This window comes from Leptodactylus fuscus, chromosome 6 (genome assembly GCF_031893055.1).
Source record: "Leptodactylus fuscus isolate aLepFus1 chromosome 6, aLepFus1.hap2, whole genome shotgun sequence".
Classification (NCBI taxonomy): Eukaryota; Metazoa; Chordata; class Amphibia; order Anura; family Leptodactylidae; genus Leptodactylus; species Leptodactylus fuscus.
The window spans coordinates 68729417-68755288 of NC_134270.1; the positions used below are offsets into that span (position 1 = coordinate 68729417).

At 43.1% G+C, this 25872-nt stretch overlaps 1 protein-coding gene across 4 annotated transcripts in view; it reads left to right on the forward strand.

Annotated features, from left to right (window-relative positions):
• PPP1R12C (protein phosphatase 1 regulatory subunit 12C) overlaps positions 1-12348 on the forward strand; it is a 91293-nt gene extending 78945 nt beyond the window's left edge. For all 4 annotated transcript variants that reach the window (XM_075280115.1, XM_075280116.1, XM_075280117.1 and 1 more), the window contains 4 exons: positions 3547-3651; positions 4104-4154; positions 5432-5482; positions 7814-12348. In XM_075280115.1, coding sequence (XP_075136216.1) covers positions 3547-3651; positions 4104-4154; positions 5432-5482; positions 7814-7900 — 294 coding nt within the window. In that variant the 3' untranslated portion in view covers positions 7901-12348. The remainder of the gene's footprint in view (positions 1-3546; positions 3652-4103; positions 4155-5431; positions 5483-7813) is intronic.
• Positions 12349-25872: the final 13524 nt, after the last annotated feature.

Here is a 25872-nt window from a genome sequence, read left to right on the forward strand (position 1 = left end):
TGTTTAAAGGCTCCCTCCACCATTAATTGGTCCAAACTGGGCTGGTTAGAGGCTCCCTCCACCATGAATTGGTCCAAACTGGGTTTTTTAGAGGCTCCCTCCACCATGAATTTGCCCAAACTGGGCTGTTTAGAGGCTCCCTCCACCATGAATTGGTCCAAACTGGGTTTTTTAGAGGCTCCCTCCACCATGAATTGGTCCAAACTGGGCTGGTTAGAGGCTCCCTCCACCATGAATTGGTCCAAACTGGGGTGGTTAGAGGCTCCCTCCACCATTAATTGGTCCAAACTGGGCTGGTTAGAGGCTCCCTCCACCATGAATTGGTCCAAACTGGGCTGGTTAGAGGCTCCCTCCACCATTAATTGGTCCAAACTGGGCTGGTTAGAGGCTCCCTCCACCATGAATTTGCCCAAACTGGGCTGGTTAGAGGCTCCCTCCACCATGAATTGGTCCAAACTGGGGTTTTTAGAGGCTCCCTCCACCATTAATTGGTCCAAACTGGGCTGGTTAGAGGCTCCCTCCACCATGAATTGGTCCAAACTTGGTTTTTTAGAGGCTCCATCCACCATGAATTTGCCCAAACTGGGCTGTTTAGAGGCTCCCTCCACCATGAATTGGTCCAAACTGGGGTGGTTAGAGGCTCCCTCCACCATTAATTGGTCCAAACTGGGCTGGTTAGAGGCTCCCTCCACCATTAATTGGTCCAAACTGGGCTGGTTAGAGGCTCCCTCCACCATGAATTGGTCCAAACTGGGGTTTTTAGAGGCTCCCTCCACCATGAATTGGTCCAAACTTGGCTGTTTAGAGGCTCCCTCCACCATTAATTGGTCCAAACTGGGCTGGTTAGAGGCTCCCTCCACCATGAATTGGTCCAAACTGGGTTTTTTAGAGGCTCCCTCCACCATGAATTTGCCCAAACTGGGCTGTTTAGAGGCTCCCTCCACCATGAATTGGTCCAAATTGGGGTGGTTAGAGGCTCCCTCCACCATTAATTGGTCCAAACTGGGCTGGTTAGAGGCTCCCTCCACCATTAATTGGTCCAAACTGGGCTGGTTAGAGGCTCCCTCCACCATGAATTGGTCCAAACTGGGGTTTTTAGAGGCTCCCTCCACCATGAATTGGTCCAAACTTGGCTGTTTAGAGGCTCCCTCCACCATTAATTGGTCTAAACTGGGCTGGTTAGAGGCTCCCTCCACCATGAATTGGTCCAAACTGGGTTTTTTAGAGGCTCCCTCCACCATGAATTTGCCCAAACTGGGCTGTTTCGAGGCTCCTTCCACCATGAATTGGTCCAAACTGGGTTTTTTAGAGGCTCCCTCCACCATGAATTGGTCCAAACTGGGCTGGTTAGAGGCTCCCTCCACCATGAATTGGTCCAAACTGGGGTGGTTAGAGGCTCCCTCCACCATTAATTGGTCCAAACTGGGCTGGTTAGAGGCTCCCTCCACCATTAATTGGTCCAAACTGGGCTGGTTAGAGGCTCCCTCCACCATTAATTGGTCCAAACTGGGCTGGTTAGAGGCTCCCTCCACCATGAATTTGCCCAAACTGGGCTGTTTAGAGGCTCCCTCCACCATGAATTTGCCCAAACTGGGCTGGTTAGAGGCTCCCTCCACCATGAATTGGTCCAAACTGGGGTTTTTAGAGGCTCCCTCCACCATGAATTGGTCCAAACTTGGCTGTTTAGAGGCTCCCTCCACCATTAATTGGTCCAAACTGGGCTGGTTAGAGGCTCCCTCCACCATGAATTGGTCCAAACTGGGTTTTTTAGAGGCTCCCTCCACCATGAATTTGCCCAAACTGGGCTGGTTAGAGGCTCCCTCCACCATGAATTGGTCCAAACTGGGGTGGTTAGAGGCTCCCTCCACCATTAATTGGTCCAAACTGGGCTGGTTAGAGGCTCCCTCCACCATTAATTGGTCCAAACTGGGCTGGTTAGAGGCTCCCTCCACCATGAATTTGCCCAAACTGGGCTGGTTAGAGGCTCCCTCCACCATGAATTGGTCCAAACTGGGTTTTTTAGAGGCTCCCTCCACCATGAATTTGCCCAAACTGGGCTGGTTAGAGGCTCCCTCCACCATGAATTGGTCCAAACTGGGGTTTTTAGAGGCTCCCTCCACCATGAATTTGCCCAAACTGGGCTGTTTAGAGGCTCCCTCCACCATGAATTGGTCCAAACTGGGTTTTTTAGAGGCTCCCTCCACCATGAATTGGTCCAAACTGGGCTGGTTAGAGGCTCCCTCCACCATGAATTGGTCCAAACTGGGGTGGTTAGAGGCTCCCTCCACCATTAATTGGTCCAAACTGGGCTGGTTAGAGGCTCCCTCCACCATGAATTTGCCCAAACTGGGCTGGTTAGAGGCTCCCTCCACCATGAATTGGTCCAAACTGGGTTTTTTAGAGGCTCCCTCCACCATGAATTTGCCCAAACTGGGCTGGTTAGAGGCTCCCTCCACCATGAATTGGTCCAAACTGGGGTTTTTAGAGGCTCCCTCCACCATGAATTTGCCCAAACTCTGCTGGTTAGAGGCTCAATCCACCCTGATTTTCAAAACAAATGTTGGTGCCAACCTCAACTTACTACAAGGGCCAAATTCACTGCTGGTGACAAGCTCTCCTCACTGCAAGTGCCAAATACACATGTTTCAAGGTGTTTTCCTACTGTCAGAGAGGTGGTATTGAGTGTGTAAAGTGTGTAGTTGTTAGGCTGTGATGTTGGGGTAATAGAGGGTCTTTGGTGTGTTAGATGCCCCCAGACATGCTTCCCCTGCTGTCCCAGTGTCATTCCAGAGGTGTTGGCATCATTTCCTGGGGTGTCATAGTGGACTTGGTGACCCTCCAGACACGGATTTGGGTTTCCCCCTTAACGAGTATCTGTTCCCCATAGACTATAATGGGGTTCGAAACCCGTTCGAACACACGAACATTGAGCGGCTGTTCGAATCGAATTTCGAACCTCGAACATTTTAGTGTTCGCTCATCTCTAATTATAGGTAATCCATGTAGTGAATTCCCACACTATAGGTACCATGGTGTTTACAGTGTGCTAGAATATTCTAAGATCCGAATGACCCTAAATGTAGGAAATGCATTACAGAAAACAAGTGTGTCTTCCCTTATTGGAACACTAAATGAAAAGAGGAGACAAACAGACCTACTTCGATCTCTTTTGATCTTCTCTGTTCACTATGCTTCATATGGCGGTCAAAACTGGGATAAAATTGGGAAATCTTCTATAGGAGGTTAGCCATTTTTCTTTTCTTTCTGACAGACCAGTGTCTAGTGATAAGACATCTGGCTGTAGAAGGAGCCTTCCCTTATTGCCCTATCTATAACTGAAGGTGGTAGGTCTCGGCAAGTTGCCAGTCTTCCTGAGAGCATGTGGATAGGACAATAAGTTAAGGAATGTGTTTTTTTTTGTTTTTTTTTTTATTGGGGGGGGGGGGGGGGTTGAGCTGAAGTGTCCCTTCATGCAATTTAGCTTAGCTGGGGCCCGATGCTTATGAATTACTTGACGTAATATATGACTGTCGTTCGTTCATTCAGCTATATGAAGATTTATTTTCTGAAAATGATTCACTGAAAGAACAACTTCAAGAGGCCGAGCTGAAACTCACCCAGTTAAAGCTGGAGCTGGAGAGGGTCACGCAGGTATGTCTGTAGCGCCTACAGTGGCTGTGTTGTGGTGACCACTGGGAACTATGTCATATGGTAAATGACATGATTGAAGTTTTCAGACTTTAATTGAATTCTGCTCAGGAGGACGTTACCCCTCAGAAACATTATAGCTATTAGTATGACTCTTGGTTGTATAATTCATGCAAGTAATCCATATTAATAGTGCTAGACTCTGAGTAATTCTGGCGTACAAACAGGTTCTGTCCTTATCACTTGCATATGACTGCCTGCTAATCTGTATTCTGGCAAAGCTGGCAGTGGGAAAAAAAAAAAAAAACAGTAAATTTGCCACTTGTAAATCAGAGGAGGCTGGCTGGGAGATATATTAGAGATTGTACTGGTTGTCACCCTGCTTCCCAAAAATAAAGAATAAGCTCAATGGACTTCACCTTCCGTTAACTATTTGTGTCTGTGCTCTTTTGCAGCGACAGGAGAGACACGCAGAGAGACCTGCATTGCTGGAGCTCGAGCGATTTGTATGTATTTACGTTATTTTCAACATTTCATTGCTTAACCCCTATAACAGTCACATTCAAATTGCAAAACCGTCTCAAAAATGTCACTTTATTCATTGTAGCTATTTATTCATACATTTTAACCTTAAGCCAGTCACATTTTATCCCTCTGCATTCAAGTTTTCATAACTTTTTCAACTTTGTTTTAATGTTGCTTCACGAGACCTTGTATTTTGTGGGTACATAACACTTTTTGCTCAGTTTTTATTACTCTTTGTTTTTGAGAGGTGACACTAGATTCACACTAGCGTTAGGTTCTCTAGCATTCAGGTCCACATGGAGAAGCCAATCTGTTCTTACCTGCGGACCTCATACATTATAATGGGGTCTGTCAGTTATATACTGAAATCCGTGGTGAGAAGAGTCCTCCGTGCAGATGTGAACTTAGCATTAGATAAACAAAAAACATTAATTCTGGCATCTGAATTTTAATATTCATGGTGTTATGTAAAATAAATCACATGATGGTTTTATTTTAGAGGTTGTTATACATTTTTTGTTTCCTCTCCCTGCTCTGTAAGCTGCCCATGTTCTCCTGCACACTGGTCAATGCAAAGCTACAGTATGTGCAGAAAAATGATCTTCGTCTTATATTAAAACCAAGTTTTCCAAGATGTTTGCAGTTCACTGAACATATCCTGCTTGGGGTAAACTGTAATGGACTTTGCTTAACGCCCAAGTAGGCTTTGTCCAGAACTGTTGGGATTCTAGAAGGGGGATTAACGGATTTAAAGAAGAAATCCTGTGCAGTTATATTGTAGAGATATGGCAGCTGTACACTTGGAATAAGCCTGGAGAATGGTGTAGGGATGGAAAATAAAAAAAAAAAATAAAAATTTCTGCTAAATCCAATCCCATTCTTGGGTGAATATAACAATACGCAGAATGCCAGACCCATCCTGTCCATGATTTTGGGGGGGGGGGGGGGAATGTGCAAAAGAATGGGAAAAAATCCCAATTTATTCACCGCTTAAACTCCAGTGAAACCATTTCATATTTTCCAATAGTCACATGACCTCTGCAGCCAAGCAGTGACTTCAGTGGTCAAGTCCATCTCTATCTACTCTATGGACAGAACTGTGAAATGTGCGGTGTCTGAATGAGGGTAAAAAATCAAAATGTGTGCAAAAGCTGTAAAGGGGAAAGGATTTGTACCACACACTCAAGTAGATTTTCCTCCATGAAGTATTAAAAGTAGAATTACATTGTAAACTTCCCTGGGACATCTCTTCCCATAGGAAAGAAGAGCGTTAGAACGAAAGGCAGCTGAACTTGAAGAAGAGTTAAAGGTAATGTCTCAGATATTGATATCACATGTCTTTGAAGGGTCATTGTCATTTCATTAAGCTTCTGACATATTTTAAGGAATGGGGTAAAAAAGGAACACATGCTTTTCTCTTCATTCACCCAGGCTCCCACCCCAATATAAATTTGTCCTGTCTAAAGTTTATTGAAGTGACAGTAATCCTTCAGTAATGAATAAAGGCTTTATTTATACATTGTATAATGAGTGATTTTCAACAATTCTGCTTGCATTCAATAGCAACAGATCAGATGGGTGATGTTAATGTAAATCAGGGGTCCTCAAACTTTTTAAACAGTGGGCCGGAGGCAGAGCAGGTCGCACAGACATCGGGAGCGGTGCCCTTCAATAGGTAAAGTGAAGTGCGCTCCATGGCCTGACCCATGCTCCCCAGGCGGGGCCAGACAGAAGTGCTTGGCGGGCCGCATGTGGCCCACGGGCCGCAGTTTGAGGACCCCTGGTGTAAAGTAACAAAAAAAACGCCCCTTACCTTACCAATTCTTTAATGCTCCCCTTCCAAAGCTTCACTTAGCCCTTGTTGATCTCTGTTTTTCCTGCTCCAGGTTTGACGTGTCAACACTAACTAAAGTGAAGTTGACACAACGCTGCTGCAGCCATCACAAGGCTAGTTAGCACCAATTTTTAGCTGTTTTTATAAACCTTCATGGAGTTGGACAGCTGTGATTGTATAAGAACTACATACCGTATTTTCCGGACTATAAGGCGCACATAAAAACCTATGATTTCCTCAGAAATCGTAAGTGCGGCTTATAGTCCGGTGCGCCTTATATATGGATGGAAGCGGCGGCAAAATCTGCGTGCCGCTTCCATACATACATAAAAGGCACCGTAAGGGTGCATTCACACTACGGAACGCTGGCGTGTATCACAGCCGTACACGCCGGCGTTACAGTAGGGCTGCCGGACACTTCCCATTCATTTCTATGGGAGCCGGCATGCGAGCGCTCCCCATAGAAATGAATGGAAAAAAGCAGTCCATTCATTTCTATGGGGAGCGCTCGCATGCCGGCTCCCATAGAAATGAATGGGAAGTGTCCGGCAGCCCTGCTGTCACGCCGGCCTGAAACAGAACGTGAAACTTACCGAGCGGTGCAGGGCGGGCGGGCGGGCATTCAGGCCTCCTCTTCCTCCGATGTCCTGACCACTTCCTCCGGCGCTCGCGAACTAATGGCCTGGGCGCATGCGCAATATCATAATGCTTCTACTACTGCGCATGCGCCCAGGCCATTATCAGCGAGCGGCGGAGGAGGAGGACGGAACATCGGAGGAAGAGGAGGCCTGAATGCCCGCCCACCCTGCACCGCTCGGTAAGTTTCACATTCTGTTTCAGGCTTTTATTTTAAAACGGGGGGGTAGTTTAATCTAACTTTTACGGTTGGGCTCTATCAGCATGATTTTGCTGATAGAGCCCCTCCTCGCCTGCCGAGCGCTTCCAATAGAAGCGGCTGGCACGCGGGGGGTTAAGCGGCCGCTGGCAAAGTCTGCCTGCCGCCGCTTTCAACAACATATAATGCGCACCGGACTGCGGCTTATAGTCCGGTGCGCCTTATATATGAACCGAGACGGACTATAACGCGCTCATGGGCAATGCGGCTTATAGTCCAGTGCGCCTTATAGTCCGTAAAATACGGTAATAGTGCAAGTGTATCAGGTACAATGTAAGTTGGACGCTGTGAACCAGGATTCCTTTGAATGACATGTATGTGCTCCTTTTGCATGAACTGTGGGCTCACTCCTGCTGCTAATTGACAGCTTTCTCCCTATTACTGTGCTGTGCGTAGAGATAAAGCTGTCAGTCAGTGTCAGGTGGATTCTGCAGTTCATGAATAACAAGGACTTCTGGCTCGTTTCTAGCAAGTTCACATTCTACCTGATAAATTATGACTTTATGAAAACTTCAGCAAAAAAAATAAGTGAAATATAACACCTCTGCTTCTAATCCTCTTCTGATAGGGCAGCATATCCCTGGTGACATGTGTCATGTAATGGCTTGTTAAAAAAGACAGCTCTGTCCTGCACCCGTATCTTACCTGACCAGGACAGATTTTTATCCATTTGGAGTAGGACATAACTATTCCCACTGAATGACAACAGAGGTCTTGAAAATCTGTAAGGAATTATTGAGGAGAAAAAAAAAAAGTATATTGTGTGTAACCTGTAATTGTACAAATGTTTGCAGAATCTGGTCTATGCCTTTAAAACCAATATGTAGGTCCTGTAAAGTATAAATGTAAGGTGATAAAGAACTATAGCAGGCCTGCCTTAAGAGTCTTGACTTTATATGTGATTCTTTCAGGTCTTGTCTGATCTGAAGGCAGACAATCAAAGACTGAAGGACGAGAACGCAGCTCTGATACGAGTGATCAGCAAACTGTCTAAGTGAAAGCGCAGGTATCGTCATCCAGACACTGCATAACCTGGCACACAACCTTCAGCCTGTCTGGGCCAGAAACAGTCCTACAAGTCTCCTTGGCAAGAACCGCTGTCTTCCCGGATTTGGCAGTTGCTGCAGAGAAAGCTGCATTAGGAGCAGGAAAGACGTCTTGTTCGACATTGTGCTGCACACTGGAGCCAGACTTTCAGAGCCAGCTCCCTGGTCTGCAAATGTCAAGGAAGTCTAAGATCCTAGTTTATAAAAGTAGTTTTATTCATTTTTCTTTTTAATGTATAATCCATAAAATATACTAGTATATCCACATGTCCCCGAGTTATGGCACTGGCATCAGGTGATGCCCATGGACAAGTTTCCTCTCTTGGCTTAACAATGGCTTTATTCTTTGTCATAACTAAACAGCTGTTTAACCCATCGGGCAACCACTGGACCTTCCCTGCCTGTCTTACTACAACTGTGATAAACCCTTCCACATCCACTCCAGCAGTCCTAACATGTCTAAAGAAGAAAACCAATCTCTATCCACCCAGCAATAACAAAGGGTCCTCTTCAGACTGCCCTGATGCTATATACTTATTTATATTATGCACAGTTACCTCATTGTCTGCAGCCGTACACTAGGTAACTCTATCTTTAAATAAAAAATGGCGGTTGTAAGATATAGGTAATGCACCACCCAACTGTGAACACTCACGTGTGTCAACGTATTCTTGAATGTACTTGTATGCAGTACAAGTTTTAGAGCTTTAGTTACACTGTTTATGCCTTTATGCTGCATTGTCCAAACTGTATGTTAGATGTTTCCTGGTTTTACATGAGAGGAAGTCCTATCACTTGTATCCCGTGTTTCTAGTCTTCATTCAACAATGTAAAAAGGACCTGTTGGGTCCACGGTATTGTACATTTTAGTAAATATTGGACCACTTTTTCTTAGAATTCTACATTGTCATACCTTCTACAAATGGATATTGCTATTCCCTATGGCAGTTGGGTGGTTTTCCTTCCCCAGTCTGACACTGACAGCATTGTTATACAGTTTGTATGGACCAGGGTCCTCAGTGAGAAGGGGATCGATTAATGCCCAGTTACCTAAGTTTATATCTTTCCTGGAGGAAAAGTCTACAATGCAGAACTCTAAAAAAGGAAAAAAAATAATGTGCTCCAAAATTGCTATAATCTGGGTATTACAAGTAGTAAAACTCACACATGAGGATAGCTGAGCCTGTGTAATACTCCAGACAGAGGTCATAACCTGCCCAGGAGGATTACTGTGCAAACTACTGTCATTCTACCACCACCACTGCAAAGTAGTTTTATTGGAAGGTAAAATAGACCCATAGAGCCTTGTGGTTTTCCCATTGTCAAGCTCCATCGTACTAGTTGCATGGAGACTGCTGCTGCGACTCCATATCTCAAAGTAGTGAGCAGATGAAAGACCTTTCATTAGTATTTCCTGGTGAACGACCGGAATGAATATTAGCCCTCAGAAAGGCAGAGGGGCGCAGCACTGTCCGCAGGTTCCTTACTTATATATTTCTTGCAATGTATACAGTGTGTTATAGCTGTATGGGACCACATTCCCTCCAGCAGCAGTCAGCTAGGTGTCCTGGATCCATCATAGACACTTGACTCCACCCTGAGCATGATTTCCTGTATGATCATGTGATCTTGTCACACCTGGATCCGTTTTCCATTACTTTTTTTTTTTTTTTTTTAAACTTGCGGCACAAGCACATTTCTATCTATTCTTTAAATGAGCAGCATGTATTAGCACATAGTGACACAGAATGTTTTCTTGTCCACACCACCTACAAGTTATTAGAAGGGTCAGTATTACATTGACGTGATATAGGTTAAGTCTGTCTGGATCTGTTGAGCAGATCTTACTTCGTCGGTTTCTGGTAATGACTGTAATTTTTTATTTTTTGTTATATCCTTAAACCAAACAATCCGTCACTATGCATCCACCTGTACTTTACAGACTTTGTGAAAGGGAAGAGTCACTGTGTCATTCTGTTGTAGTTGGTAGCAGAGTTTTATCTGCTGAATAAAGCGGCTCCTAAAAACGTGTTGGGTCATAGCTTCTCCCAGCAGTCAGGTGTTCAGCAAAGTTTCTACACACTATAGTGTTTTGTATGAACAATACCCTGTACCTACGACTCCCAGTTTACCAGATTAAGCAGCCACATACTAGAACCTCACATGGAAAAGCTGGAGAGATTCTGATTTTATGGACAGCATGCTATCTAGAATCTCATATATATATATATATATATATATATATATATATATATATATATATATATATATAGTACTTGTTCTGGTTTCATGTAAAGCATCCTTTCCATATTTTTCCAAATAATTTTGCAAGATCTAATTTACTTTTGTAATTTGCTCACCATTTCCAAGATCTGTGCTTTCTATCAGTGAATGGAAATACCATCTTGTTTACATGTGTAAGCAGTTGTAAATCTGCTCCCTGTTGAGAAGTGGATAGATCTCGCTTCAGTTCAGGGCATGTTCGCACAGCGGAATATCGCACAGAATTTGTTGTGTTTTCAATGGGGATCTTTGTTGCCATAACTCTGCATGTAGATCCAAAGCAGAAATCTGAGGGGCCTACTAATATTGTACTGCCAGTGTTATCAGGGCATGTTCACATGGCAGATTTCTTTTAGTGGCTCAGCTTTGCCAACACTGCTACTTTATATAGTAAATCGGAACAGGAGGAATACTATGGTCTAGGCTTCTTACAACTGTAGCAAACATTATCAGACTAGATGTAAAGACACACGCTTCATTCACTGACTGCATGTAGGAAGCTTGTAAATGAATTAGATGCAATGTACATTACAAAGACCCGACTCCTCTAGGCACATTAGAGTTACATAGCCTGGTAGAGCCGCAGGTAAGTGGGTTATAGATGCTGCCATCCCTCTATAAGCTGACCATCTCTGGCATGGAAGATAGGGTAGCTTGCAGAACCAGTCTCAAGAGATATATCTCTATCTTCAGCTCACCTAGTCAATGGGATTTATCCTAATCCTTTAAAAGGGGGAACATAATAGATCCATCATATCGGCCATGATTCCAGTGTGTACAGGCCCACTTATTCTGAGTTACCTATTTGTAGACATAACCAGAACATGTGTCCTAAACAAACTTACATATAAATAGGGTTATGAAGAGGCTGCAACGTCTACTATTGGCTTATTTTATTTTGTGGGTGGCTCTAGGCTTAAGATGTGGTCTGTTCCAAAACAGCTTGTGGCCGCCAGAGCATGCTGGGAGCTGTAGTTCAGTCACCAGTTGTAGATCACTGGATTAAACATTTTTTTTTCCCTCAAACATGGAAGAAATAAATGGCTGCCGATAAAGCTAATAAATGGAATAAGATGTGATGTCGGCTATAAAATAAGCGAGACACTGGCATGAGCTGGCACTTTGAGTAAAGTAGTGTGGTTGCAATCTGTGCATAGAAACAAAAAGCATTGAGTTAACCCCTCTTTCTCCTCGGTGGGTCTCTGTTTTCTGTGTGATGTAAAGCACTGTGCTCTCGCTACCTCTCCAGCTTCATATTCTGCTCTCTAGTGACCACCCAGCTGATACCTTTCGGAGAACTTTCACTACCGGATTGTCCATTGATGTCTGTAGATCATATACTGCTTGTCTCGAGACATTCTGAGCTAAAACTGAGCAGCAATGTATAAAGGCTTTACTGGGCATGGCAAGGGTTTAAGGGGTAGAAGTCAGTAGCTTTAATATGTAGATGCCCTATGTATCCAAAAGCAAGGGCTAAATAAATGAAGCAAGAAATATGCAGGTTCAGTGTTTGCAAAGCATATATAGCTATTCACTTCAATTAGGCCTCATGTAAAGTCAGCCGAGAAATAAAACTGAATGTGGTCTATGGCTTTACTGCATGCTGACTCTAGAGTGATTCTTGTATTTTACATGGATAGTCCCATTTAGAGGCTCAGGTTATCCAGTTGTTCCCTGGAAGCTGCATGTTGCCATCTGCTGCTCTTTCTACAACCCTTTATGGGTATTACTGCCAACTCTGCCTTCTCTATGCCAAGGTATAACCCGCCAAGGCGGTCACTGCTTCTGTGTATCTTCTGGTTTTAAACTGTGCCATGCCAGTTCAGTTCAATGACTAAACATTACAGGCAAACTGCAAAAAATAAAAAAAATCAACTAAATGACTTGTATTTGTATATAAGGAAAATTATTTTATATACATAGTGTTGAAATGTGCAATATGCATGAGTTTTTGTTTTTTCCAGAGAAATATAAATATATATAATGTATTTGTTACAGCAGATACAGCTGCAATCTCCTATCCCTCAGGTTCTACACGGGTGTGCAGTACATTCATCTAATGCATTGCATGCACTTGTCGCACTGAAAGGGGATGAAGCACATGAAAAGAAAATATTAAAAACTATATATGTTAAAAGGTTTCGCTTTTGTCTTTTATTGTATTGTGCGACAAAACTGGATAACAAACTTGGAGCAGTGTTTTTACCTATAGGAATGCTTTGACAGGTAATCTCACACTAGATAGATAGATAGATAGATAGATAGATAGATAGATAGATGGAGATATATATTTACACTACACACACCCCTCATGTTACAGCTCCATTCATTTAGTATGGGGCCATATAGCGCTGTCACAGATGTATGTAAGGACATATATATATTTTTTCTCTCTAGATACTATTGCATGCCCTTTATGTTCCTTTATGTGCATTTTTGCCTAAGAAAAAAAAAAATCTCATTTGCATCCTATCTCCTGACTCTTAAAGAGAACCTTTCACCGATTTGGGCACATGCAGCTCGATATACTGCTGGAAAGCCAACAGTGCACTGAATTCAGCGCACTTTTCCTGATCTGTGCCCCGGGTAAAGCGCTATCGCTCCCGGTACCGTAGCTCTTTACAGTCAGAAGGGCGTTTCTGACAGTCAGTCAGGAAAGTCCTTCTCCACAGCAGCACCTATCGCGCTGTACAGTGTGAGCGGGGAGGAACGCCCCCCTCCCCTCCTGATAATACTCGTTTATGGACGAGCACTGTGAGGAGAGGGAGGGGGCGTTCCTCCCCGCTCACACTGTACAGCGCAATAGGTGCTGCTGTAGAGAAGGACATACCTGACTGACTGTCAGGAACGCCCTTTTGACTGTAAAGCGCTACGGTACCGGGACCGACAGCTCTTTACCCGGGACACAGATCGGGAAAGCCGACAGTGCGCTGAATTCAGAGCACTGTCAGCTTTCCAGCAGTATCTAGAACTGACTATAATATAGAGAAAAATGTAAAGCTCTAAAACTCACCAATACCTCAGAGTCCAAAAGGGGTGCACGATCACATATCCTGGGTCTCAAGGATAAACTCCAAACTGAAAAATTTTTTTCTTCAATAAAATGGATCCGCACTCCTGAAGTCTCGTATTTTTCTTAAAACTTAACTTTTAATCATCCATAAAAAGGTATACAGTCCAAAACAAACATAGACAGTGAAAAGAGTGGAAAAAACTAAGTGTCCATAAAAAACGCCAACGCGTTTCGGGGAAGAAGAAACCCCTTATTCATGGCATACATACCATGAATAAGGGGTTTCTTCTTCCCCGAAACGCGTTGGCGTTTTTTATGGACACTTAGTTTTTTCCACTCTTTTCACTGTCTATGTTTGTTTTGGACTGTATACCTTTTTATGGATGATTAAAAGTTAAGTTTTAAGAAAAATACGAGACTTCAGGAGTGCGGATCCATTTTATTGAAGAAAAAAATTTTTCAGTATCTAGAACTGCCTGTGCCTAAATCGGTGAAAGGTCCTCTTTAACTAAAGGGTCCTTAGGCTACATTCACACATCAGTGATTAATGGTTCTGTGTAGAGATGAGCGAGTAGTATTCGATCGAATACCTCCCCTGCATAGATATTGGTGTACTCAGTCGAATACACCGTGGTAAACACAGTAAAAATTTGACTTCCCTGGCGCTTTTTTTACGCCAATATCTATGCAGGGGAGGTATTTGATCGAATACTACGCTCTCATCTCTAGTCCGGTGGTGTCATTTTTTTTTTTTTTTGTGGCAGCATTAAATTCAATGTCCATTAATGGGGGCTATTCACAGGACTCTTATTCTAGTGGTCTGTTGTAAGAGACTGTTGAAATATAATAGATGATGTAGATAATGCCCTATTTTTGTCTATTTTCACGGTTCCTCCATACACTCAAGTGTATGAGGGATACTTGAACACTGGTGCCACTCGGGTGTAAATCGGTTGTGAAAAATGGACATTTTGCACCTCAGTCATGAGAATTTAGTCTTATTGTAAGGCTATTGAAAGTCTGCACAGTGTGTATTAGTCTCTGGGTTGGGGATCGTGGCGACTGCACAAATCTGATGAAAGTTAGAATTGTGCTTCTTTGATATGTTGAGTCAACTCATTGAGTTAATTCGACCTGTTCTAGGTGTGTACACGGAGCCTGCGCAGCTCCATGCTCTACCATATATATAGCTCCATAATGGATTTTTCACTTACAGAATAGGTAATAAATGTATGGTGTCATCATAGTGAGGTATGCCATGTGCACACACAACGGCCAGATCTACACTACTGAGATTACAGCTTCACACCAGATCTGTGCTGTAGTGATCCAACCGGTCGGGATCTCTGCATTGTATATCCCTATGATGCTCTGCGTTCCAATTCACATGGTTATGGTCAGTCTGGATGATGCAACCTGTGTCTGCTGCAGAAACACCCCATTCAGTTGAGTGGAACTTGCTTTTCACTTGTAGAATTTTTTTTTCTCCCCAACAAATCCAGGTAATCTGAATTCAGCCAAAGGTGAGAAATTGGCAAAAAAATACAGATGTGAATGAATCACTTAAATAATTTTTTATACTGTTGGCCTAACCTCTGTATAGAGTATGTGGTCTTTGAGGGTCTGGCACCAGGACCCTGCACAGCTCATCTGTCCTGGCAGCCTCCAGGTTGGTGACGTTGCAGCAATAGATAGGGAACACATGCAGATGCTTCTATGGATATTACAAGAATAGCAGCAGCTGTATGCACCACTGTCTGTTGCTGGAACAACTGGTCTGTGCAGGTACGGGTGTAGCGGATAGGTCATCAATATGAAAAATTATTTTAGGCCAGATTGCCCCCTTAAAGGGATTATGTGCAGAGGAAAGAACGTCAGACCACGTGCAAACTGCACGAGAAGGATCAACCTTCTACTATAGAAACCGTCCCCCTGTGCCACCAATTCTGAGCTTCTGCTCTTTATGTGACTGACCCTAGACTACTCATAGAGTACAAGCAGTATGAGTAGAGGGGTCTGTCATGTGACAAATCCAGCAAGCTGAAATAGCGCTACTGGAGAACCAGAAGTCTTCTATGAGAAGCTTCGAATTAGTGCCATATAGACTGGCAGCTATATGAAGTAGTTGGGTGTTCTAGGGCAGTATGTACACTAGCAGACGATTTCCTGCCCGACATAACGCCTTTAATGGGGATACTTTATTACTTATATTACATCTCATCATTGTATAGTGTAAGGATTTCTGATTGCTCAGTCACACTGGATTCAATCTTGTACAAGCACCAGTTCTGACAATCTCTGACACAGAAGACAGAAATGACATACAGAAATGATTCGAAATAAAATGAGATTCTATGTAGGAAAAGATTCTATCGATATAAGAGAAATGGAAAAATGTCTTTAGGATTGGCATCTTTCATGAGATCTGAACATGCCGTTAAAGGGGTCCTATCATTCAAGTGCCTTTTTTTCTCAGTAACACGTCGGAATGCCTTAAGAAAGGCTATTCTTCTCCTACCTTTAGATGTCTTCTCCGTGGCGCTGTTCGCTTGAAATCCCAGTTTTGATTGAAATTCCAGTCGGTATGCAAATGAGTTCTCTCGCAGCACTGGGGGAGTCCCCAGTGCTGCAAGAGAACTCTCTCCAGCGCCGCCTCTATCTTCGTCAGCAACGGCCTGTAGTTCTATGGATATTCTATATGGATATTCTATGCATAGAACTACAGGAGCGTACTGCGCATGCTCACGTAAGCGGCCACAAAAAATGGCCACCCGCATGTGAAGTCGGCTCTGCCCGAGGCCCACGGGCAGAGCTGACTTGCATATGCGTTGAATTTTGACCTCGCACACGCTGGAAGAAGATGGAGGAGGCGTGGAGATGGAGGGGCGTCCACAATGCTGCGAGATAACTCATTTGCATACCGACAAAAAACAGGATTTCAAGCGAACGGCTGCACGGAGAAGGCAACGAAAGGTAGGAGAAGAATAGCCTTTCTTAACGCTATTCCGACGTGTTACTGAGAAGAAAAAGAAAAGGCGTTTGAAATAATAGGATCCCTTTAATAATAAGTGCTAACCCAGAGTGCATATTTCCATATATATGAATAGTACGTTATTTCCCTACTGGATCTCTCAACCATTCAGCAAAGCATTGATGGCGAATATGATACATCATCACTTAACCCCTTCAAAATGCATGCGGTTTTGATGTGCTTCCAGCTGTAGTTTCAAAACTGTGCTAAATACACATCCAAACTGTAGCGTTTTTTTTTGTGTTTTGGTAAAAAATTATTTGGTAGGGGTGCCCTGAAGATTTTTTTTTTTCTACCAGTGGTGCCCGAATCTGAAAAGGTTGGGAAACACTGCTGTACGGTAGAATCACAGGCTGGGTTTACTCTGCAATTTGTTGCTACAGACTCCATTCAGTAGTAATGTGTTATATGGAAAGAAGATTCATGCTTTTCTATCTGGCAGTCTGATGGACAAATCTGGATTTGGACAGGAGAATGTTATCTGCCCGACTTCATTGTGGCAACTGTAAGGTTTGGTGGGGAAGGGATAATTGTATGAAGATATTTTGCATGGGTTGGCCTAGGCTGGTGAAGGGAAATCTTTGATCCAGGTAATATGGATACTCAGGGTATCATATTAGTTGGGGTCCAACACCTGCACCCCTGCAACGATCAGCAATTTCACCTGCCTGAAGCATATATAACGGATCCAGCCAGTAGCAGATCTACTCCTATATATAAGGGAGTAGAAGCAGAGCTGCAGCTCGGAGCTCCGTATACATTAGTGGCAGCCCCAGGGATATATGGCTCTGTACCAATTCACCTGAATAAGAGCAGAGCTGCTTCCAGCGGACAAAACAGTCGATCAAAGTGGGATCTAGGATCTGTTACTGATAACGTATGCTGTGGATAGTGATCAGTATCTATTTTATCCAGGTCTCGGACAACTCATTAGTGCTTACCCGTTAATTACTATCATGGTGTCTATCATAATGATATGTGTATGATAGTGGTGTATGATAGACATCATGATAGTACTTAAGGGTCAAGCATTAAAAGTCATTTAGGACAATTGTGTGCTTCCAGCTTTATAGGAACAGTTTGGGGAAGGCCCTTTTATGTTTCAGCATGACTGAGCCCTAGTGCACAAAACCTTGGACCTCCATAAAGGCATGATTAAGTGAGTTTGGAGTGGAAGTCTTGATCTCAGCCTTGTCAAACACCTTTGGTGTGAAGCAAAACAGATTGTGAGCCAGGCCCTGTAACCCAACATCCATGTCTATCCTCATAATGTTCTTATGGATGAAACGGCATTATTGAGGGAGATATATTCTAGTATACAGGTGCTGTATTAAACTAGCTGCATTCTTGTACATAGCATTAAAGGTGCTTAGTTAGTAGTTATTAGACGTTGTCAGGGACCACTGAGGCCTGTGTTTGGGCCTCAGTAGTCATGTGGGCCCTGGTATCATTCAGGAGGCAGAAAGGTACCAGGTGTTTTCTCATCTCCCATAGACTTCTTCTAATTATGTTCAGAGGGTCTGAAGAGACCCCAGAGTATAATAGTAGATTGTAGGTGTCGAACCCCACAAAGTTAACATTATGGGGGGGGTCTCTCACTGCATATCCGTAGAGATAGTGGGGCGTACCGCAGGTTGAGAACCACTGATCTACTGCTTTGTCAGGGTGCTGTGTGGGTGGGGGGGGGGTGTTTTGTTTTTTAATAAATTAGGATTGTGCAATGTTAGGTATTTTGCTGCTATTGTTCCTCATTGTATTCATGTCCTACCCTGACCACCACCTTGTTTTATTGGTCTGAACAGGAAATTTCCTATATCATTATTTACATATGTGATCAATAACTGTCTAATAAAGATTTATTTTTACAATTTATTGTTGCAGTATCATTGTATTAAATTGTGGTATAATGTTATTGATTTTATATGAACATAAGGGCAGTATTATATTAGTTATATTGTACATAGAAGTATAATAGCCGTTATATTCTTGTACATAGGGGTAGTATATTCTTGAATATAGGACAATCAAGAATTTGGGGGTAACCGTCTCAATGGGCCTCCTGTCAATCATGGTAAGAGGCCTGATCAGTTATATACAGTGAGCGTTGCAGTTCATAAGCACATCATATCTGCTCTTTATGAGTGGACAAAGAAAGTTTCAGTGTTTTTAGCATTACAGTGAATTTTTGTGGATTAAAATGGAGGGTGCAGCTACTGTCATTCTGTCAGAACTACAATCTGAATAGCGTGAACCTAGCCTTACTCATGCAGCACTGTATGTATACACCAATACTATCATACATATACAACATTAATTTTATTCTCAATATACTTTTTAACAAATTTTGTACCCAAAAACCACAAATGAAGGCTCAGCATCATGGATTCGGTTATAAATGCCCGGCATAGTGTGCATTCCTCTCATGGTCTATTGAGTTTTATCATTTCATGCTTTTACACTGGACATTTGTTGTAAAGATCCCTCATTACAACTGCAGCTATACACAATCACTGACAGCTGTGTAACAAGGGTGAGGTACTACAAGTCCCAGGCAGAACAAATATACAGTGAATGGATTCATAAATGTTAGAAAATTAAAACTTCCACTGCTTATCTTTCATTTATGTGTGGCCACCCAAATATCAGCTTTACAGAAGCACTATACATCACTTGGAGAAGACAGCAGCTACAGAGGTGTCAGAGATCAAAGAGGGGAAACTGTAGGACAGAGGTTGCAGACGGACGACAACAAGTTCAACAAGGCTTCTGTTAATAAAACTGATATTTGTAGTCCTCTGCTGAGCAGTGGACCCCTTGAGCTCAATGGGCCCCGGAATCTGCTCTGGTTTGCCCGATGCTGATGCCGGCCCTGCAGACTGTAATATTAATGATGTAATGATGTCAACTGTATCGGTCATCAGATGACTCAGGCGTACCTGTTTTCTGTTCTTGCGAATACCTCTATTGTGATTCGTTCATTACTAGTCAACTAAAATATGTACATCTACTTAACAAAATAGGGGCGGAGGTGCTAAGATGGATTTATTGGAAGTATCAATTATCTTTACATAACATGTCTATTTATTTGTGCAATGATAACACTTCCTGCTACAGCTAGTCCTGGAGTTTCTGTGATAGGTCATGAAAGTTACTGTCACCCTCAGTGTGTTTGTCATTGGATAATGTCAAATATATCAGTGCCCATGGGTATAATATCACTCTCATTGTGGCCCCCACTGTATAAGGTCACATTTATTGGTTTCCCATTGGTATAATGTCGCCCTCATTGAGTCCACCACTCTATAGTGTTGCATATATTAGTGCCCTTGGCTAAAACATCACCATGATTGTGTCCTCCACTGCACAATGTTGAATATATTGGTGTCCCTGGGTATATTGTTGCCTTAATTGTGTGTCCGCCACTGTGTACTGTCTAATATATTGGTGTTCCAAGTATAATGTTGTCCTAATTGTGGCACCCACTGCATAATGTCCCCTTCACTATGTCTCCTACTGTGTAATGTCACCATGATAGTGTCCTCCACTGTATAATATTGCATATATTTGTGCACCCCAGTATAATATCGCCCTCATTGTGTCCACCACTGTATAATGCCACCCTGATTGTGTCTGACTCTCTATAAGGGGCAGATGAAGAGGGGGAGAACGGCATGACACTAGGGCAGATGGAGGAGGGAGAACGGCATGGCACTGGGGCAGATGGAGGAGGGAGAACGGCATGGCACTGGGGCAGATGGAGGGGGGGAGAACAGCATGACACTGGGGCAGATGAAGGGGGAGAACAGCATGACACTAGGGCAGATGGAGGGGGGAGAATGGCATGACACTGGGGCAGATGAAGAGGGGGAGAACGGCATGACACTGGGGCAGATGAAGAGGGGGAGAACGGCATGACACTGGGGCAGAGACGGGGGGAAATGAAACTGTGGGCAGATAAAGGGGGAGAATGGCATGAAACTGGGGACAGAGATAGAGGGGGGGGACATGAAACTAGGGGTAGATGAAGGGTGTATATGAAAATGGGGGGGGAGATATAATTTACGGGTGACTGTAGGAGGATTATACTGTGTGGAATCACATGAAAATTGAATGAGAATGGGTGGAGTCAACATAAAAGTGGGCGGGGCCTAATTTGCTGCGGCGCGCTGCGCATGCTGCACATTTTGTTCCCTCTTTCTAGTCTTCAACAGTTGGGAAGTACAGGTTAGAAGTGCGAGACCCCAAGTAAGTAGGGCCCCGCCAAAGTCAATTGCCCAGGGCCCCGCAAACCCTGGATCCGCCACTGATTGTAACTAATAACATTGTCACTCATTTGTATGAACAGTTGTACCATCATGCCCTGAATCATTGATGGTGATAAACTCATCACACCGGTGCGATGACAAGAACAAGCTGTATTGTGGGACTCAAATGGTTCAATGTATCAGGACACACAAGGAAGTAGGAGGACTGGAGCAAAGGCGGGAAAACATGATTTCATCTGTAAGTGCAAATTATTTATTATTGCTAAGGGTAATGATAGCTTAGTTAGTGTCATACATATTGTATGTGTATAATATGATTATATTTTATATATGAGTAATGAGCCTTGTTGTATGCTTGGTACATGGGAGGTATAGACATTTTGATTGTCTTTTATTAATTCTGTTACTTATATTCATAGTCAAATACCTCAAGATGAGATGGAGCAGCTGTCAGGATCAATACCGCCCAGCGCCGCACCTCCCATGAGGTGACCTGAAGCGACCGCTTCAGGCGGCGCTATGCCAGGGCCCCAGGGAGGGCGGCATTTTTTCTTACCTAAGCCAGTCCAGGACAAGCTGTGGTTTGGGGAGGCCACTGGAGCAGCGCTGCTCCAGCAGCCTCCCCTCACGCTCAAGCAGAGAGCAGGTCGCTAAGCTCCTCCCCCTCCTCCCCCGGGGGGGGGGGTGGTGGCTTTCTGTCGTTCGCCTCGGGCGGCGAAAGGGGCAGGTTCACCCCTGATACCGCATGCCACTCCTTAGTGGAAAGATCTACATCTACAGCTATTGCCTTTATACTACTACATGTCATTGATCACAGTGACTTTATCTGTAAAAAAAAAAGAATGGCTAATCATTTTTATAACAATGGTAAAATTTTGATAAGGCGCCACTTGTAAAATACTCTGAATGCTGTCTACTTAATGTTTTGGTATAAAACACTTTATAGTCATGATTTTATTCTTAATGAAAATAGTGTGTTCAAGTTATTATAGTCTTAATAATTAACAAATTCATTATTTCCCTCTGCGCAAAAGACGAAGATGATGACACCTAAGAGACACCTCCTTCCAACTGGCTGTATCCCCACTGGCCTCAGAACTGCCTAGACCCAGTAAGGCTTGGGCTAAAGCCCCCTAAAACCAGAGCCTGGGGGCTTAGCCTGGCGGGAAGGGTGTTGCTGGGCTGCTGGGTTACTGGTCAGTGCTGCTCCCAATAGAGTGGGAACCCTCTATACAGAGGTCGCCATGAAGTGGCTAGTGGGCTTATACACCTTAATCAATATGTATACTAAGAACCTCATGTTCAGTACTGTAGAATTTGCTGAGAAGCACAGGATCAATGTATCGATGTATAGGATGTGCGGTCAATGTCTTTTTCCTATTGAAAGTTGCTGTCTACTTAATGTTTTGGTATAAAACACTTTATAATCATGATTTTATTCTTAATGAAAATAGTGTGTTCAAGAAGAAGATGATGACACCAAAGAGACACAGGTCTTCAATGTGGACGACACCTCCTTCAAACTGGCTATTTCCAAACCAGCCTCAGAACTGCCTGGACCATCATCTGTTAGCTCAGATCCCATGAGATGTCCTACCACCCACAAAAAGCCAGTACATTCTCAGCCTGATGCACTCACCCACGTGACGCTCATAGATAAGAAGGTAGAGGATGGAGTTTTCCTCTAAAGCTTGACTCCATAATTTCTGAGGGTATTGGAGAAACAATGCATAAAGGCAGCCATGATCACTGTGTTGGGGGGGCTCCAACCCTCCCAATGACCTATTTTCTATCATGTAGGCCAGAAGTTTATAGTAAGTAGACGCAGACAATTGCATGTTTGGACATGGCCTGAGCACTCAGAGGCCTTTTGCAAGTGCTTGGGAGACTTCTTAACCCTGTCACCCCTGGAGTGATCATACAGGTGGGAGTACTACCACCTCGACCCTGTATGGTCCAACCTCATCAACTTCATATGGTCACCAAAATGGGTAGAGCACGTTTGAGCCACCGCATGGCTTGATGTCATATGCATTCAGTCCCTCCTTTTGCTGCACGTTCATACTATGCTGCTACATAGCCATCTGCAGCACATACATATGTATAATCTCTTAGGCCTGGTACACATCTGCGTTGGGGACCCCCTGAATACAATACCGAACGCATTAAAAAGCGGTTAGCTAAGAAACCACATAGACTATAATGGGGTCCATGTGTTTTCCGCGCATTGTCCGCACAAGTCATATGGAGAGAAAAGTGCTGCTTGCAGCGTAAAACTGTAGCGTTTTACAGTACCTGCAAAGTGGATGGGATTCTGGTTAATCCTAGCCACACATTGTAGAAAAATATCCGAAGGGGAAATGCTGTGATTTCAAAAACCGTTATGGCTTTTATGAGTAAGAGTAGATTGGGGCTATAATTGATATCAACTTTAACAAGTCTGTTAGTCTGTGGACAACCTTTTCCACTATCCTTGCAATAAAATATTGGGGCAGTTTTTGGCATGATTTGTAATAAATACATCAGGTTGAAGCATTCCTGACCTGCCCAGTAAAGAACATAAGATAAGATAAGAGATAAGATAAGATAATCCTTTAATAGACCCACAATGGGGAAACATGGGTTATGCTGCATCTTTGGCATAATAGAGAGCTATTCCTATTGTGTGTGCCAATATTTACAAATTTTATTTTACACCACAAAACTGATGGAAGTGGCCTAATAAACAGGGAGCTGGGCCCCATCCCCATTGTTTGACATATAAATTACTTTGTTAAATTGTTTGATGTCTGGGATGTCTGTTCAAGTACCCTTTGATTTGACCAGTGCTCTGAAATATGTTGCCGCCATATAATATTATCATAGAGCCAAGGGCACATTGTATGGAGTATGCACAGGGTGTATATGGCTCTGAGAATGCTTTACTAATGACCACATGTACTTTCCAGAAATGTAACGCCACTAAGATTAGAAACCATTTATCCTCTCTATCAAGTAGCACAAGGTTACCCTGATAATTCCCATAATCTCACAGCATAATGTTTAGTAGTTTCAGCCTATATATTCCTATATACTTGTATTTATTTGTATGAAAGTTCTCACACGAAAGGTCAAAACACACATTGTAAAGAGACATGTCCTTGACGTAATGTTGTAGAGGAGCGATACCGGATTGATTAAACAAGGAAGCAGATTAATTTCCATTGATCAGGTTTTTCATCACGTCATTTTTTATATGACCTGTACAAAGTGAGAACAAGATTGTATAGGCATCTGATAAAAGTGATAGATCTACCGGACTGCCAGAGATGCAAGCACCATATCTTAATAGTGCTACCATTGCTTTCAGAAGGAGTCAAATAAATATGTATGCACTGAGCTCCTCCTACCATATTAGCAGACAAGAGCTGCTAGATTTCTCGAATTTTATCATTTTATCATGCTTGAAGAGCATTTTGTAAGAGGGCATTCTGCTGCAGTATTGTTTAGTTACGTGGAGGTAGCCTCCTGGCAAAACATAAAGTGCTTAGACCCAGTGCAAAATCTGAACCAGTGTAATGTAAGGGTGAAAGTTATGGGTGGCATGGAAGAGTGCAGTCATAGATAAAGAGAGGTTGCATATGCACATATGCCACATAAATAACTATTACTTTGAAAACACATTTTTAAAATCACATAAGTGAATAAATGCATAAGGTGAAAGTATTCTTCTCTCGGAATTCTCCATTTTCAGCCGATTGCCCTTCAGGTAGGGAGACTCCCTCTCATCCTCTGCATGTTATCTAAGGGATATCTTGACCACATTTTGGAAGCATCATCAGGTGTAGATCATCCACTTAGAGGCACGATAACAACAGTCTCTATCAAAAGCATAATTAGTCTACAAATCCAGGAATGCAGCACCCACACTATACCTCACTGGTATCACTTACCAAGGTGCTACTCAATAACTGTATGGAGAACGCTATATAAACTTTGGGTCACTGTAAATACTTGTGCTGCCGGGCTAAGCGTACACTAAGAAATGATCTCTAACATAACAGTTTTACCCAAGCTGCACACATGGGCCAAACTATTCTCAGAACCTAAGTCTAAAAGGGTCCAGACCACTCGTGGTTCCTATGTAGAGATGGGCAAACCTCTCAGGGTTTGTTTCGGGTTCATGTGCAAGATTCGTTTTGGGTTGATAAAGTTTGGTATGAATCACACATTAAAATGGCATAAAACAGTGTACGATATTCTGAGGGTTCCTAGGAACCTATCTATCCAATTTCTATCTCTCTAAGGCAAACACAGCCAAAGTTATGTAAAAGTTTTATAATTATACTCTCAGGTATCTTCATCATAAAAATAAAAACATTCACACTCACCTTCTGTTTCATTTCTGTCCTTGCACTGGGCCTCCACCTTTGTGATTGTTATTTTAGTTTTCTAAAAATGAAACTCATGTCGTTCACGTATCTCTATTCCTAATACATTGGCATTCAGTCGCTGGGAGCCAGGAGGCAGAAAATGAAGAGAAATCCAATGTCCGCCTCAAATACCTCTTCATTTTGAGACGTCTCAAGGGGGCCGTAAACCACACCACACACTATCACCTCTATGTATTAACTCTTCCACAACTAGATAACAATAATGAATCAGAATATTTCAAGCTACGCTATGACTCCACTAGGTGGCAACAAAGTATCAACTGATATCACTATCTACAGTATGTAATAGATATTTTTTTGGTTTCTGGCTGAAAATTCCAGACATCCAAGGTGGTGACTTGAACCAGACTTTTTGTATCAAATAAAAGAGATGAATCATCATCAGCAGCCTCTCTGCTCTCACACACATAGAGAATAGCAGACTGAGCACAGAGACACTTCCAGGGTGCACGGAGAAGGCTAATTAGCATTTCAATAAAAACAGACTTATTCAAAAACTACTGAGGCAATTTATATATAAAAGGTAGGTGTGGAATAGCCTTTCTAAAGGCTATGCAAGGATGTGTTTAGTTAAAAATGACTTTTCCCAATGATAGAGCCCCTTTAAGTCTATTCTGACATGGGTTTAGCTAAAAATAGGAATCTAATGATAGAATCCCTTTAATCTGTCAATATAGTCATATTAGCCATAACTTTAAAACCACTGACAGATGAGATGTATAAGGGTGCACTCACACTACGTTTACGGCAGCTTATTCTGAACGTAAAACACGTTCAGAATAAGCAGCGTATAAAGCAGCTCCATTCATTTCTATGGGAGCCGGCATACGAGCGCTCCCCATAGAAATGAATGGGCTGCTTCTTTCACTCCGAGCAGTCCCATTGAAGTGAATGGGAAG